The sequence below is a fragment of the Dermacentor albipictus genome, unplaced genomic scaffold (genome assembly GCF_038994185.2).
Source record: "Dermacentor albipictus isolate Rhodes 1998 colony unplaced genomic scaffold, USDA_Dalb.pri_finalv2 scaffold_17, whole genome shotgun sequence".
NCBI lineage: Eukaryota > Metazoa > Arthropoda > Arachnida > Ixodida > Ixodidae > Dermacentor > Dermacentor albipictus.
The window spans coordinates 5,467,106-5,482,358 of record NW_027225571.1 but is presented as its reverse complement, the minus strand read 5'-3'; the positions used below and the strand labels follow the sequence as shown (position 1 = coordinate 5,482,358).

The 15,253-nt window shown below is 47.9% G+C and overlaps 1 protein-coding gene across 1 annotated transcript; it reads left to right on the top strand.

Moving 5' to 3' along the window:
- The first annotated feature begins 1,540 nt into the window (after positions 1 to 1,540).
- LOC139051982 (uncharacterized) lies at positions 1,541 to 4,075 on the top strand. The gene has a single exon (XM_070529047.1). It carries the CDS (start codon positions 1,850 to 1,852, stop codon positions 3,830 to 3,832), a length of 1,983 nt encoding a protein of 660 aa, XP_070385148.1. The 5' UTR covers positions 1,541 to 1,849; the 3' UTR covers positions 3,833 to 4,075.
- Positions 4,076 to 15,253: the final 11,178 nt, after the last annotated feature.

Genomic DNA, 15,253 nt, shown 5'->3' with positions numbered 1-15,253 from the left:
CAGTGATTCTCATCATGCCATCGTCGTCACACCATACTCCATATACAATCCTTGTCATGCATCGTCGTCACGCAATCGTCGTCATACTTTCGTAGGCATCTCATTGTCCTCGTACCGTTATCATGCCATCGTCGTCATGCATTTTTGCCATGCGTCGTTGTGATGACGTCATGGTCGTTCTGCCATCGTCCTTCTAACTTCGTCATCCGAATCTAACCATGTCGTCGCCACCACGTCAACGTCATCATCCATCCGTCCATATACCGTGTTAGTTATGCCACCATCGTCACGCTGTCGTCTCAATATCACCATCATTTCAGACACGTCATCTCATTGAGGTTATGCCATTGTCATCTATACGCCATCATCGTTCAATCGACGTCATTTGTAATTCACCATTCTACCATAATAAACCTGTCGTCCTTCATTCGAGATTATGCCGCCATTGTTATGCCTTCATCATCATTGCGTCGTCGTCAGACAGTTGTCATCCAACATTTGCTGTCGTACAGTCATGGCTATGCGGTCGTGGTCGTTCCATAGTCGTCTTTTCAACTTCTTCATCTAGTTATTGTTAGCCGTCGTCGTCATGCCATCATTCATCATAGTTTTCGTGATACAGCCATCGTCATGCCATTTTCGCCATACAAATGTCGTTGGTTCATTGTCATCATCCCGTCGTCGTCAAGCTGTCGTCGTTATACCGTTGTCAGCATTTTGAGATCGTCATACCATTGTCATCATGCCGCCGTGGTGATATCATCTCCGTCATTCCATCTACGTGATTCCTTTGTCATTCCATCGTCATCACTGTGTCCTCGTCAAATATTCATCGTCATGCCGTCATGCTTATGTCAAACATTCGTGTTTGTCGAACATTCGTTTCCAAACATTCGTCGTCATTGTGCCGTTGCGGTCACTCTATTGCTTCATTTACCCGCCGTGGTTCCTCTGAGGCTATGGTGTTGGGATGTTGAGAACGAGGTCGCGGGATCAAATCCCGGCCGTGGCAGCCGCATTTCGATGGGGGCCAAAACACCCGTGTACTCAGATTTAGATGCACGTTAAAGAACCCCAGGTGGTCGAAATTTCCGGAGTCCTCCACTACGGCGTGCCTCATAATCAGAAAGTGGTTTTGGCACGTAAATTTTTCTATAATTAATTATTATTTCTTCATTCCAACTTCGTCATCTCACTCTCGTCGCTTTTGAGGCCACGCCATCATCGCCTTCCTATTGTCCTTACATCGATGACGTGACTCTGCCGTCATTTTATCATGGCCAATATTTTAAAATCATCATCAGGATGTTATCATGCCGTCGTCGTTATACTGCCACCTTCGTTCCATCCATGTATATAGTTCTGCTGGTCATTCGCCTTCACACAGTGGGATGGCTCTGAATGTTTGTCAATATTGTGTGTTGCTACATTGCTTGAATGCTAATCGAATTACCTTTGAGAGTCATTGTGAGATAGGTGTTCCAGGAATTTTTCAGATTATCTGGCACTGAAACACGCGAATAGCCGCTACTGCTCGAGCCTAGAGGGTGGCGAAGAAACGGAAAAGAAGAGGCGCGTGTCCTGCACTGTGTACCAGGCGCGTGTGGTGCGCTTCGAACAGCCGTTGACGCTCGCACCTGGAAGCTCAGGTACATCGCTATGTGTCCCCCGATGCAGCGCTGACTCGAGCACTTTGGAGCCGGCCTATCTAGAGACGCTGGGAGCCTGGTTCCGGGGTGGTACCAAGCACTGCTTGCGAGAAGAGCGCCGGAGGCGAGCGACCGACTGACGGAAACAACCGGGCGAAATCTTAGCGCTCAAATCTGCCTCTTATTTCGAGAGTGCCAACATGGCGGGCATCTGCTTCGCTTGCGATCCACCGGAGGGAGAGAATGAAGCTGGACCAGCGGACATCGGCGACCCTGGCACATCCGGGCTCGTCGGAAATGAAGCTTCAGCTCGGAACAAGGTTCGGAAAAATCTATTCAATAGCGACGAGTCGTCAAGTGTCGCGTCGACGATAGCCGCTAGCAGCGACAAACACGTAGGAAAGAAGGACCACCAAGGAAAAGGAAACTTGTTACCGAGCAGAGCTGGAGGGAGCAAGCCTACTGCCAAGAAGGTTCTCAGCTCAAGGAAAGACTCGTCTTATGTCAACCCAAGAGGGACAAATCGCATGGCCGAAAAGAGGTATGCATCAGAGGAAAGACCTGCGACCAGCACTGGTTACAGAAGCACAACTAGGTCATCGAGCAGCGGCAGAGAAGAGAAGCGCGGGACTCAGACGGCCCACAAATGGAGCAAAGCTAGTGGACAGAGCGGCCCTGCTAACGCTCGGCGACCAAGGAGCTCGTCGTCTAGCGGCGTCAGTCGGCGTAAGCGCAGAACGAGTAGTCGAATCTCTGCAACAAGCTGGTCTTCGAGCAGCAGCAGCAGCACTATTAAGCGCGGCGTTAAGAGGGACCCGTGGTCGCGGAGCTCAAGCACAGTGAGTGGGCACAAAGGAAAAATCAAGAAGGCGCGCCGCTCTGGAACTACATCGATTGTAAGCACTGGCGAGAGCGCAGTTGATGCTAAACAACAGCGTCGATTGCGAAGCATGTCAAGGCACAGTGGAGGCAATAAGCACAGGGTTAAAGGTCGATCTGTGTCGGAGAGCAGCACGCTTAGCTGCTTGAGCGATAGTCGCAAAACCAAGAAGAATTGCCGTGCTGGACGCTGCTCTTCGAGCACTCGCAGCCACCACGAGAGCCGACGCCCAACAGACGCCCCGTCAAGTAGCCATTCATCATCCACTGTATCGACGCGCAAGAGCCGCAAGGCCAAGGCAGCGGCGACTCGAAAGAACACTCGGGGTGCTGTTGAAAAGGCTACGGTGACAGCAAAAGCTCCGAGAACGCCAAAGAGTAAACAAGCATCCGCGGAAAAGAAATCGAGCTGTCCAGCGGTTTCCACAGTGAAGAGACCGACGCGCAAACTCAAAACCAAGACGTCGGAAGACGAGGCACGCAGCCAAGAGACCGTTGCGCCGAATCCGGGTATGAATGCTGAGTCAACACCAGGAACAACGCGAAAACGCAGAGCAACTACATCCAAAGGTGCAGTCGGTGCTCAGAAATCTGACACTTTGCCAGGAACGGCAACGACCTACACACGCAAAGCTAGGACGTCCGTGGAGGCTGACAGCACTGAGAAAGCCAAACCGACGCCAGGACCTGCAACGACGCGTACACGCAAAGCTAGGACGTCAGAGGATGCCGGCAGTGCTGGGAAGATTCAGCCGACGCCAGGACCTACAACAACACGGTCACGCAAAGCCAATACATCTGAAGACGTTGGTGGAGCTCACAAGGGCGAGAAAGCAGCAGGAACATCGCGAAAGCGCACAGCAACACCATCGAAAGATGCAGGAGTCAATGTAGAGAGTGAGACAACAGTAGGCGCTACCACAACAAAACGCAAAGCAAAGACGGCTGAGTACGGGGAGAGTAGTCAGAAGATTGATTCGACGGGTAAAACAGGCATGACGAGAGAGCGCAAAGCCACAATGCCGCAAGACACAAAAAGCCCTAAAAAGACCGATATCCCTGCCACGGCGAGAAAGCACGGTACAAAGTCAACGACACTGACCAAGACACCCAAGAGCAAACCTAGCACATCTAAAGACACGAACACCAGCAAAAAGACGCATGACAACACACCAGCCACTATACGGCGAAGGAGCGCACTGCGGAAACATCTGACGACTCGAGATGTGAAGGAAGTGTCAAGTAAACGGCAGGAACCAGGTATGCTACAGAACGCAACTAAGCAACTAGCGGGAGTGGACTGAAGACTGACAAGCTGTTCATCAACCATCAGGGCAGTTGGTGGCGGAAACTGTTCCAATCCGCCGCAAAATATTGGCAGTTTTTATTCCTAAATTGCGATCAGAAATCCAAGGACCAAACAGCAGCCCGGGCAGCGGCTGTACGCGCACAGCATAAAGTCCAAATCATCGGCTTGCAGGATTGGTCGTTATATGCTTAGATTTGCAGACTGGTCGCGAACATCGCATAGTAAAGCATTTCAGCTATCTGGTGCGTTTTCTTTCAATATTTTACAGTTATGGGCTCATTGCAGCAGCCGTTTTGGTTGGCGTTGTTGTCCGCCGCCGCCGCCTCCTGTGTCCGTCGCAGTTTTCGCCAGGAATGGAAGAAAAAATGGCTCAGTTCCCGCCGCGATTGAACGAGGGGCTCCAGTGATAAACACCTGGGCCGCATGTTGCAGGTTTGCTGCTTAACCTTCTGTACGGAGCGCTTGGGAAGTAGTTTTACAAGGGCTATTTTTTATGTTGTATGTTTTATGTCCCATGAAGTGTAGAGTACCATTAGCGACGATGGTAAGGCACTTCGGGGTCGGCCGACACGCGCTCGGCCTGCCACCGCTTCTGTCGCTGCTCCGTCCTTGCTCGTCACTGGGCCTCTCGATCACGAGACTAACAAGTCAAGTCCGTAGCACACACAGAACTCGCCGCAACTGACAGAGGAAGTCAGACCACAGAGCACCTATATAAACTTACAGAAGGGCAACTGTACCTGCCTCTGTGCAACCGATGTGAGAGTAGTGGTGGCGTTGTGAACTAAGGTATGCCACCGAGAGATTGCGCTAGCAAAATCAAAACTAACATCATCTTTATTACGTAGTGAGCAATATGGCCGCTACGGTAGCGGCTGGTGGGGCTCGTCACTCTGCTCGCTCGCTAGTTTCGGTTGCTTTGTTACCACTTTCGGGGTGGTATTCGTGTGTACGGTACTGTAACATGACTACGGATATATTTATTATGCCGCCAGGTGACCCAGAGGCCTCAACTGCCAAAAAAATACTTGAAGCAAGTAAGCTTATATCGTGTATTGTCATGGTGAATAAAGCAGTACATGCCACAGTTTTCGTAAAGGTCAGGAGGAGTTAATGCTGTCAGTCACTTAGTTTACAACACAGGAACACAAATAGCCATCTATTCAATGAAATTGAGTTTTCTCATCGCGTTCTGCCAAAGCAGGGAGAATGAAGTTTCAGACAGCGATATTTATGTTGAGCTACCCTCGTACTTGTATTGCGTACAGTGCTGCTTGACGTGCTTCATAGTACATTGCCTGCGTTCAACGATTTCAACTATCAAAAAAGAAAGACAAGAACTGCTCGGCCAAGATGTGCTTTCCGCAAGATAAGCTACAACTGCAATGTCCCATTGTTTTCATAACACATTGGCGATAGACACGAAGTGTAGGGGTAAAAAACAAAACAAAACGGTATGCTAAATTTTACAGCAAACATCGTCCGCTCTTGATGTTTCAACCACACAATTAATGTTCAACTGCGGCAGGAAAGGCTTCGACGCAAGTGGAGAATTCGTACGAAAGCGAGGAACGTTGTGGAGACAACAGTGCTTACGAGGACCTTTGCAAATATTATGTGAATAAACAAGGGCACTAAATGAACATATAAGACCAATTAATTCTCAGGGATGCTTGGAAAATGCAATTTACGGTTTCATGTTGGAAAAACATCTAGATTTGCTTATTCAAACAAGCCAAGGAGGTTGCAAGGAAATGAACATTTCAAATGAGTAACAGAGGTGAGCAAGAAAAGTCTCAGCCGGGAGCCAACGTTTCAACCAGCAAACATATTTGTGAGGGCCGTGACGAAGACAAGTTTCCACTTTGAGGCTTCCCTTGCTCGTCCACTGTGGATTGGTTGAGTGCTAAGGCAAACTTACGCCGAGTATATTTCAAAAAGTTTTTGGGAACACACTGCTCAGGTTTGTTATCTGCTGTTTCAGGAGGAAGAAAAATTGTTTTAGTGATTTGTCATGTTTGAGAAGTGTGAAGTAGGCCGACTGTGTGCATTTGCCTTTTCTAGCTATCTCTTACGGTGCAGGGCTAGCCTATTGATTTCATGCAAACTGTACATGACGTCTTTTGTAGTGAACAAATCTATCATAACCGCACATCCAGATCTAATTTTAATCCTAGCATTTACCATCTGAACAACGTTCTCTTAGATTTCATCATGTAGTATAAATATCTTGGTGCACATATTACAAATAACTTAAATTGGACTATTAACATAAAATATGCCATTAACAATGCTGATCAGATGTTCGGGCACTTATGGCGCAACTTTTCTAAAGCATCCTCTACATCAAAACTACAGCTTTGCAAGACTCTAATACACTCGAAACTTGAATCGGCATCCGCAATACGCGATCCTACTAGCGTTAATCTTATTACTTGACTCTACTCGTTTCATTCTTTTTCATTATAACCGTACAACGAGTATCTCAATAAAAACTAAGCTAGCACTTATTCCACTAGCTAACAGCCGTAATGACGCCAGTCGCCCCTCCCCCCCCCCCCCCCCCTTCGCTACTTCATAAAAGTTTCCATTACACCACGCTTGGTGTAATGGAAACTACGACGACTTGCTACTGCGACCTCAGTACATTTCAAACCGCGTTGGTCATCGCAGTAAGGTAGGAATTTCTTTCTTTAGATTGTGTGGTTTTACGTGCCAAAACCACTATCTGATTATGAGGCACGCCGAAGTGGAGGACTGCGCAAATTTCGACCACCTGGAATTCTTTAACGTGCACCTAAATCTAAGTACACGGGTTTTTTCGCATTTCGCCCCCATCGAAATGCCGCCGCCGTGGCCGGACCATAGCCACTGAGCAACCAAGGCGGGTGCAGTTTTCTTTCAATCTTTCATCCTCCGTACATCTCAGGAATGGAACCACCTTCCCTCGAATGTGGTAACCATTACCAATAGTAAACTTCTTTTTGCAAAATATTAGCTAACATTGTATACTCAGGAGAATTATTACGTTACCAGAACTCACTGCACTTCTATGTGTGTTTGCTTTACTCTACTGCTTCGTAACCACTCCCCGTTTCTATGCCACATGGCCCTGAGGGTACTTTAAATAAAAGGTACAATAATAAACTGAAGAGTGACTCCCAGGGTTTCAGTCAGTATGAAGTATAATTTCTTCAAAATTGCATTGAGTGTTTTTCAAAGTTTTAAATTTATTTGAACTTTCATGTAACAAGTTAACGTTGTGAGGTAGCATGTGATGCTTTGTGGTAATGTCCGCAAAGCTGATTTGCAAAGAGCAGACGACATAGTTTGTGAATTAGTGAGTAGGAGTTTGCTACATTGTTTCTGTTCTGGTCATCATGGCTATAACGACTTGAAAAGAAACACGTTGGCACTGAACATGTTACTTCTCCGGTTGTCATCAGACGCCCTTGAATGCAAGTAAGCTTGTATGTAAAAATGTAGCCTTCCAGCTCGGTACAATACAAAACTGTAGACTGTTGCTTTCCTGATAGGGTTCACATTTCTTTATCTGGTAAATTTACAAACATTTCATGGTGAGGCACATAGTTCAAGAGGACCTGCTGTCATTATGGTGACTGTTGAGCTTCTTATGGCTTGGCGTGGGCAGCTTGCAGACCAATAATCTCTCTTTTGTCCGTCTTCCTGAATATAGAAATGATGAAACCATGATAAACATGCAAGAAAAGAATGGTGAAACAAATGTAGGTCAAATGAATGAAGAAATCACGGTTCTAGGTGAAGTGTTCAGAAACATAACTTGTGAGGATTGTGGCCCAGTGGTGTCACATTCCCGGTTGCCTTGTACGTCCAGAGACAATAGAGTCCAAAGGGGCGAACAAATATGAGCAGCGTCTTGGAGGCTGTAGTAGAAAGAAAGACGAACCTCAGTTACAATGGCAGAAGTGCGGGTGAGTTGTGATTCATGTATGACTAAGAACTGTGCACAAAACGCTCCATGACAGAAAAGCACACACATAACACAGTTTTGAGTGTGCATTTCTTCCAACGGTGTCCTTGTGTGGGCTGTGCTTAGTGAAGCCTTGATTAGATTAAATGTTTTTGCCAGATACCAGGTAATAAACACAGTAATTTTTATACGTACCAAATGCAATCAATCCAACTATCACCGGAAATACATATGCACTAATGCGCAGTGAATTTGTCGCAACGTATCTTTCATGTAGAAGCAGACAAAACTATTTATTCTTTATGCTGTACACCATGTTGGGAATTTTAGCAACGTGGTGAAAGAACAAGAGCCTTGTTCGAATTCTCTTTGAAGAGCGATAACGTTATAATTATTACTTTACACTTTTATGATATGACTACCGAAATCTGTTTTATTCGCTTCGCATGCAAAGAATTGCAAAATTTAAAATGCGAAGCAGTGCTTTTTTACTCGCCGGCGCACACACCCAGAGGCTGCAAGGTTTATCCGTTTTCGCGGGGAGTTTCCAAACGGACTATGATCGGTTCCAGCGGCGAATTTTCGCGCTAGCTAGCACATATTTTCAAAAGCAAGGCGTCATTACGCGGCCAGACGCAGCAGCTGTAACGACTGAAGCCGTGCATGCAGCCATTATGCCAGTGAAACACCGCAGCTGTTAAGATTCACCGTCTTCAAACACGTTCGCATGGTGGTGGCTATCGAACGTTGGACGCATAAACTGGCTGGGATATTATTGTTATCTTATTAAAACGAACATGCGTGATGATGCCCAAAGAAAACGACCACCCCGTTCGCAAACATTTTACCGCCGCACAATTCAAACCGATAAACGGCACGGACTGCAATCGATACCAGTGGGCTGCTGCATACCAGACACCAGTGAGGTCTCAAAAGCCTTTATACAAGTAATAAAACAGAAACTTTAACAACACAAGTCCACTAAAAACAACTGTCTACTTATTTTGTAACAAAATCACATGTGAAGTAGGTTTGTCGGTTATTATATGTACACTTCTAGAACAAACATTTAGACGCGTAGAGCGCCCCTAGCAGAAAAAGATACAAATTACTGTATGCGAACAAATTACAGTAGCTACACTTGCGCGCTTCATGCTGGAACGCGCCGCGGTTGATTCTTCGCCCTTTGTGGCGATTGCTGGAACTGGCGATGCTGGGTATGTTGTTCTAGAATGATTCTAGTACGCTACAATGCTGGGCCTGCTTAGCCAGTTCAGCCCACCACACCTCCGCCTACCTTGCTGCTGCGCCACTGTTCGCCTCCTTTCTCCCTCCCCGCTTCCCTCAACACCACTTAGACTTTACTCTAGATGGTGCTGCTTTGCCGCGAAGAACGTCAAGTTGAAAGTCCTCATGGGTGGGGGCAATGGAAAAGAAGCCTGCCAGGAGTAACCACTTAAGAGGAAAAAACGAAATCAGGAAAGAAACAATTTATGATAACTCAAACGGAGCTCATTACTTTTCGAAGCGAGATCGGGATGCCTTAGAACACGCACATAGAAAGCGAGATATAAGAAGGAAGAAGCATGTGCTTGCTGTGGTAAAGATAGGGAAACGATGGAGCATGTTTTATTAGAATGCGAAGATCTCTGCCCAGCAGTCGATTTAGGCACCACTGGACTCTTTGAAGCCCTTGAGTTCAGCGAGAGCAAGGGCAAAGTAAATATGTCCGCAATAGAGATTAGTAAGAGGCGATTGCAAGATTAGTGGAAGTAGGGGAACGAGAAAAAACGGAGACGTACAAAAACAAAGTTCACAATAGGGGGCCAGAAAATTTCGTTATGGGAATTCGTCAAGCGTTTTTTTTTCTTTTTTAACCTAGCTAAGACATTAAGCAAAAAATTGGAGGACGCTTAAGCTTCGCCTTCAAGAGTGGGACGCGACAGCGTTCCCGTCGACCCGCCAAGGGGTATAAGACAATGCGCTACGGCACAGCAATCACTTACGATGCGCCCCGCATCGGACTTAGCGCCCACCTATCACGCGGTGAGCGTCGAGCAACGCAGCGTTGGGCGCGGCAACGAAACGTGCGCCTGAGCGAACGAAACGAACCAAAGAACTCGGTGTCTCGGAGGGGAAGCGATCTACGCCAGCCAAACGTCGTGATCGGCACGGGCAGAGAGATAGATAGTAATCTAAACCGGAAGCACGGCGAAGCGTCGTCAGGGGAGAGGGAGTCCCGCGACGCGCCTGGCAGCGGTCCCAATGCGCGCGCGGCGCGCCTCCTGTCGGGGCAGCGCCGTACATTGAGAGGAGGGAGTCTTCTGTGTTTGCCGCAAGATGGCTCTGCGTGTGCGGAAAGCGCAGAAGAAATGCAGCGGAAACGCACTTCGCAACTCGTGTAATTGTGACTTCTGTACGTTACATGTTCATAATTACCGATATACACCGCAGTATAACTTTCCACGGCTCGTTTCGAAGGCAACACCGCATTCACTAGAGGCGCGTTTGCACCGCTTGGAAGCATCGAACTCGTGGCTGAGTGGTAGCGTCTCCGTCTCACACTCCGGAGACCTGGGTTCGATTCCCACCGGGCCAATCTTGGAAGTTGCTTTTTATTTATGAAGCGCCTGCCGTGATTTATTGCTCACGGTCAACGCCGCCGACGCCGACACCCGACGCCGACGACACCGGCTTTTCTGCGACACGAGCTCCTTAACGCTATCGCGTTAATATACTGCAAAGAGCTTGGTGGTGCAACCCACCACCCGGTTCCAAGGGGATGCTCATAAGATCCACCCATGCATCCTCTGAAACCCCTTAAACTGCCAAAACTTCGTAAAGTAGCGACACTCTCCTCCTCCGCCTTTACTCCTCCTCGTTTCTCCTCTCTTTCACGCTCCTTTCTCGACCGTGATGCCGCATATACACCGCTCGACCGTAGCAGAGGACCTTTCGCAGATTGAACGCGTTGCGCTCTAGGCGTTCGCGTTGGCTTTCTAGCTCCGAGCAACTTCGTGTACAGCATCTAATTTCTATACGGACGGTTATACTGATTCAGTGACGGCAGATTTCTTTTCCTGTTTTCATAATTATTTTTAAAAAAAAAGTATCTGAAGGAGCGCTAACGTTGTGCCATGACGACTCCGAATGTATCGCGTTCGCTACAATTAGGTAGCGAACGTCGAGTGAGTGTCGCAAGGTGCTGTTGCGAATGGTTGTAAATAACACATTTACGATCGAATGCGCACATCCTGACCTCCAGCGAACCCTCAGTAGCCTAAATAATCCGCGCCGTCCTTACCATATGAATTCGCGGTGCGTATCAGCTATGACGTACAAAGGCCGACAAAGGGCACGAACGATGGCTGCTCTGAAGGTTCGAAAGAGTATTACTAGCTACAGTTCCGCCAACGTGCGTGCTTGCCAATCTTCTAAGCCCGCGCAAAGGCTGAGAGCTGGGCGCTTGTGCCATCATGTTTCTCGTGACTCAAAGTCGACAGAAATACCCGCGGCCAATCATCGAGGCGGGATTCCGCGTATACAGGGTATCGCAGCTAACTTGGACCAAGATTTTAAAAATACCCAAGAGCTCTAGAGAAATCGCACCTACTGTATAGTAGCCACAGTCATATGTACTTACGGCCAGCATATTTTTCATCGCGAAGTATTACATAATTACTTTCAATTAGTGAACTTTTTAATTAGTGCATTAATCGCAAACATATCAATTACAAAGTTGTAGGGCACCTCAAATAACCTCCGAATCAATCATTTATTTCGTGCTGAAGTGGTCCTGGTTGTTTTTCCCAAGAAAATACAAAAGCCCACGAAATACGCGACACACGAAATAGATTCGCACTCGCACGCCGCTACTCAAGCGCCTACATGCAACCATTGAAAGATATACGGCTGCGTTCTCTTATCGCCGCATTGTACAAGGCTCCGCAACGCTTATCATTGCGTCAGCGGCGTGTTCTCTTGATGCCGCGACTATCACATGGCGTCAAGCCCTGTATCGAGCTGCCGCCGCTAGTGAAGCCGCGTATCCGTGGCTATTCGCTTGGGAGCGCTTGAGCATGGGCGCGAGAGCGCCTATATCGTATTTTGAATGTTTCGCTCGCTTTTGTTTTCTTCTCTAAAAAACCAACGAGGCAAAGCTGAGTACTAAACAAATGCCTAATTCGGAGGTGATTTGAGGCGCCAAACAACTGAACAACATGGGATGTTCTTTTCTTTCTTGTCTTCTGTGAGTCTGTGCTACATGACGTTTCGCCTAGAGTGATTATCTGTATAATCAATTTTTTCAATATGTTTTTTAAAGGGGCGGCAAGGGCGTATTTCAATTGCAGCGTAAATGAGTGCAAGGAGAGGTATCGTCAACGGGATGGCGGGAGGATTCCGACACACTTAGGCGTTATTCCAACGTACGGCAACTCGATCATCGGCATTCAAGCATTGGTGTAAATGATTTAGGTGCGGTAATGCGAGATTTTAAAGAATCAGATCCTGTTGGAACACAGTCAGTTGATGAATACGATGGCTCCAATTCTGACACGGGGAAACCTGTGGCATCCCATCGATCATTAACAGACTTCTGCAACTTGTCTAGGCCGCGACTCATTTCTTTCCGTAGATCAAGCAAGGCCGCATATATATGTTGGAGCAATCGCGTGCCGAACTTTTGCCTGTATTACCACTTGAAGCAGCGGATGCTTCTTTCTTAGAGCCAGACGTGCTTTTCGAACGTGTTAAGCGTACTGTCGGACTGGTCAGATAGCTAGGGATTAGCTGACTGTGCATGCTTTAGTGGGCCAGTATTCATCTCATCATCTCGGCTTAACAGCAGCTGTCACGTGCAATACAGAGCACTCGAAAGACGGGAAATTATAGCGCGTGGGCAAGGCAGGAACCGCAGAGAGTGATCATCAGATCGGAAATAATAACAATAATTACAATAGCGTACTTGCGTAAACAAAAGCAAACGATCAGGCAAGTTGTCGATCGAGCCATTGCCTTGCCACTGATGATGGCTCCCATGGAAGGCCTTTTGAGAATTCATTCAATGACGTCACGGGCACGAGAACACCCATGAATGGACCATCCCAGGTGACGTGATAAAGGCGAGAAGCGGCCAGTAGGTCGACAGGTATGCTGCTGCACGAGCCGAGGCTGTGACGCGCATCGGTGACAGGGCCTTCCATGACTGAAAGATGGTGAGCCGCTGGAGGCGAATGTGATTCTGGGATTGTCGCTCGCGTGGCGCGCGTGGAATTGTTGATACCGGGAACAGCAGCATGGGCGTCAAGTACGGGACCAGGAAAGCAGCAGTTTTGGCAAAGCAATTTCCTAAAGAACGTATGCCTTAGGCATGTTGTCGCTCCAACCGCAAGTACGTTTCACAGCTGCCACTAGTTGTTACGGGGACCGGGTTTCGGCGACCATAAAGAGCGTCTGCTTGGAGCTCGAATCAGATTGACCATAGGAGAGTGCCCGACAGGGAAGACGAGGTGATGTAAAAAGAAATACCAGAGGTAGCGGATTGTCCAACTACCAGAGTCATATTTGTCAGCGAGTTAATGCGGTTCTGCCCCACTATTTACATGCATGCTAGGTCATACTGCACTTGCTAAGTCAACGGGCTCGTAATGCACTAAAATCAGTAATCTCCACAAACTTCGGCCGTCAACATTCATGCGCGCGAATGAAATAATACTGCAGCTCTGCACACACAGGTGCATACTTTCTCTCGCACCTACGTATCGCTCTACGTTACTTTCCTCGCATAGTCGTGCAGTTACCGACGGTTCAGTCTTTCCGACCATTTCTATGCAACCACAATTACCTTCTGGTTAGGTTTTGTTTGCTGCGCGGGATGCAAAGCAACTTCTTGTCGTCCTCCGTCTGATCTCGGCACCCATCCGCACAGCAACAAGGCATTTCGGTCCTTCGCATCCTAGGTCATGCCGATCTATTCGGCGTGCTCACAGCGAACTAAAATAATCTCCACAAGCTTCGGCCCTCAACATTCATTCACGCGAGTGAAATACTATCACCGCTCGACACACGCACGTGTATACTTTCTATGGCACCTTTGTATCGCTGTATGTTACTTGCCTCGCATAGTCGTGCTGTTACCGACAGTTCAAAGTCCGTCCATGCAATTCTGTGTAACCATACTTTTCGTCTGGTTAGGTTCTGGTTGCCGCGCGACATGCAAAATAACTTCTTGCCATCCTTCGTCCGGTTTCGGCACCCAACCGCACAGCAACAAGGCATTTCGAACCTCCCGGAACGAAATTATCGCTGCGATGTGCAAAGCACAACAGGCGAAACGCGCGCTCTTCGCCCGGCGCGCAGGAACTTTCATGGCGGCAAAGGGGCGGAGCAAGGTCACATGTCACCGATCAGCCTATCGCAGGCGTTGTCGGCTGGATCAAAGCCTGGCGGTACTTTTAAATGATTGAGGGATTTTACCGCCGCAGAGCTCAGGCCACGCACTCGCGTGTTCCCTTTCATAAAGGACGACAGTGTACCACTTCTAAATGAGCCGAATTGGCTACGCCCCGTAGCCAATTCGGCTGCACGAAAAAAAAAAGAAGGAAGGAAAAAAGAAAATATCCTCGCACAATCTCTTCTGGGATTTATCTGAATGATGCGTAAGAATTTCGTAGTACTGACGTCGTGTCTCATGGTGGCATGCTGGTGTGGTTCGTATAATTGCGAGAATGACGGCGAAAGAACTGTGAAACGGAGAAGCGTGGTTGCAACACCGTAATGTTAAGTGAGACCTGCACGAGTAAAAATAGAAGAGGCGAGTAGAAGCAATGTTCATTGGTGTTTACAGATAGCCCGCAACGGATGTGGAAGTGGGATGAAATCATGAAGGAGATGTAGTAAATGAAGGAAATAAATGCAACATTTATTAGGTACACGGCCCGGGTGAGGGCAGCTGCATTGCTGCCCTTTGGCGCCGGTGAGACGTGCAGCCAGCGCAGCAGCGATTCCATTGTCGATGCACTGTTACTGATGGTATTAAACCCACAGCGCGGGACTACGCGAGCGCGTGAATTTAAATAGATTTTTCTCAGGTGCCGTACTGCAGCGCATGCGCATTACATGACTCGCGAATTTTGACTCTTGGCGCATGTCTTACGTCACCGGTGGGTTTCTGCGTCGTCAGCGATACGCTTTTCGTGCTTCGTTTCATCTGTTGCGTGCAAATATAGAGAGTGTAAGGGTAAGATGTGTGATTGAGTACCGATGATTACCGCCGTGCTTATGAAGCGCGTGAAACGGTAAACGTTGCACAATGACGTATATCATTTTAGTTTACGTTTTGTTGTACAAAGCAATGAAGTCTGTATGCTACTTCGATTCCGAGAGCAAGGTGTAAATAGGTTCGTGGCGGCAACGATTTAGGAGCAGCTGCAAGGATGCATTATGGCGATAGCACCGGAAGAC